The sequence below is a fragment of the Myotis brandtii genome, unplaced genomic scaffold, assembly GCF_000412655.1.
Source record: "Myotis brandtii unplaced genomic scaffold, ASM41265v1 scaffold1956, whole genome shotgun sequence".
NCBI lineage: Eukaryota > Metazoa > Chordata > Mammalia > Chiroptera > Vespertilionidae > Myotis > Myotis brandtii.
Genome location: NW_005357294.1, coordinates 383,569 through 384,788, shown reverse-complemented (window position 1 = coordinate 384,788; position 1,220 = coordinate 383,569). Strand labels below are relative to the sequence as shown.

General features: G+C 68.9%; 1 protein-coding gene across 1 annotated transcript in view; it reads left to right on the top strand.

The window, feature by feature from the left end:
* The window catches only part of OPLAH (5-oxoprolinase (ATP-hydrolysing)), a 9,940-nt gene that overhangs the window by 2,485 nt on the left and 6,235 nt on the right, over window positions 1–1,220 (top strand). Inside the window, exons 7-11 of the mRNA XM_014538693.1 lie at window positions 6–166; window positions 274–412; window positions 490–557; window positions 651–916; window positions 1,049–1,161. Of these exons, the coding sequence (XP_014394179.1) occupies window positions 6–166; window positions 274–412; window positions 490–557; window positions 651–916; window positions 1,049–1,161 (747 nt within the window). The remainder of the gene's footprint in view (window positions 1–5; window positions 167–273; window positions 413–489; window positions 558–650; window positions 917–1,048; window positions 1,162–1,220) is intronic.

Below are 1,220 nucleotides of genomic sequence, written 5' to 3'. Positions count from 1 at the left end.
GATGTGCAGGTGCTGTTCATGCGCTCCGATGGCGGCCTGGCGCCCATGGACGCCTTCAGTGGTTCCCGCGCGGTGTTGTCCGGCCCCGCTGGGGGCGTGGTTGGCTACTCTGCCACTACCTACCAGGCCGAGGGTGGCCAGCCTGTCATCGGCTTTGACATGGGAGGTACGAGGGCCGAAGGGTACGAGCCTTCCAGGGGAGGTTCCGCCGCCGGTGGGCAATGCAGGCGTCCAGGGCTGCGGGGTGACACTCACCGCCAGACCCCCCACCAGGCACATCCACCGACGTGAGCCGCTACGCGGGGGAGTTCGAGCACGTCTTTGAGGCCAGCACGGCCGGCGTCACCCTCCAGGCCCCCCAGTTGGACATCAACACGGTCGCAGCTGGCGGGGGCTCCCGCCTCTTCTTCAGGTCAGCTCCCCACCTGGGCCAGGACCCCCTGCCCTGCCTCCCAACCCGCCTCCAATTCCACTTGTCCCTCCCCCAAGGTCTGGCCTATTTGTGGTGGGGCCGGAGTCTGCAGGAGCCCACCCTGGCCCCGCCTGCTACCGTAAAGGTAAGATCTGGGGTCTCCCTCCCGAACCCTCCCCTGCTGCCCAGGCCCACCCACCTCTTCAGCCCCCAACCCCACGCTGTGCACACCTCCCAGGGGGCCCCGTGACCGTGACGGATGCTAATCTGGTTCTGGGCCGCCTGCTGCCTGCCTCCTTTCCCTGCATCTTTGGGCCGGGAGAGGACCAGCCTCTGTCTCCGGAGGCCTCCCGGAAGGCCCTGGAGGCTGTGGCCGCCGACATCAACAGCTTCCTGACCAACGGGCCTTGCCCCGCCTCCCCACTGAGCCTAGAGGAGGTGGCCATGGGGTTCGTGCGTGTGGCCAACGAGGCCATGTGCCGGCCCATCCGCGCCCTCACGCAGGTACGCCGCCTGCCTTTGCTCTTGCCCCCCAGCCCTGCCCCCGGCCCCTCCCACTCAGGCAACCCCCGGGGGGTGAGGGGTCAGGAGCTGAACAGGGTAGGTGAAGCCCCTGACCCTCCTCTGGCTCCCTAGGCACGAGGTCACGACCCCTCGGCACATGTGCTGGCCTGCTTCGGAGGAGCTGGCGGGCAGCATGCCTGTGCCATCGCCCGGGCCCTGGGCATGGACACTGTGTACATTCACAGGTGTGTCTGGGCCTGGGGCACGGGGCCCAGGAGGGGGGACGGCCGGGGAGGCTCCCCTC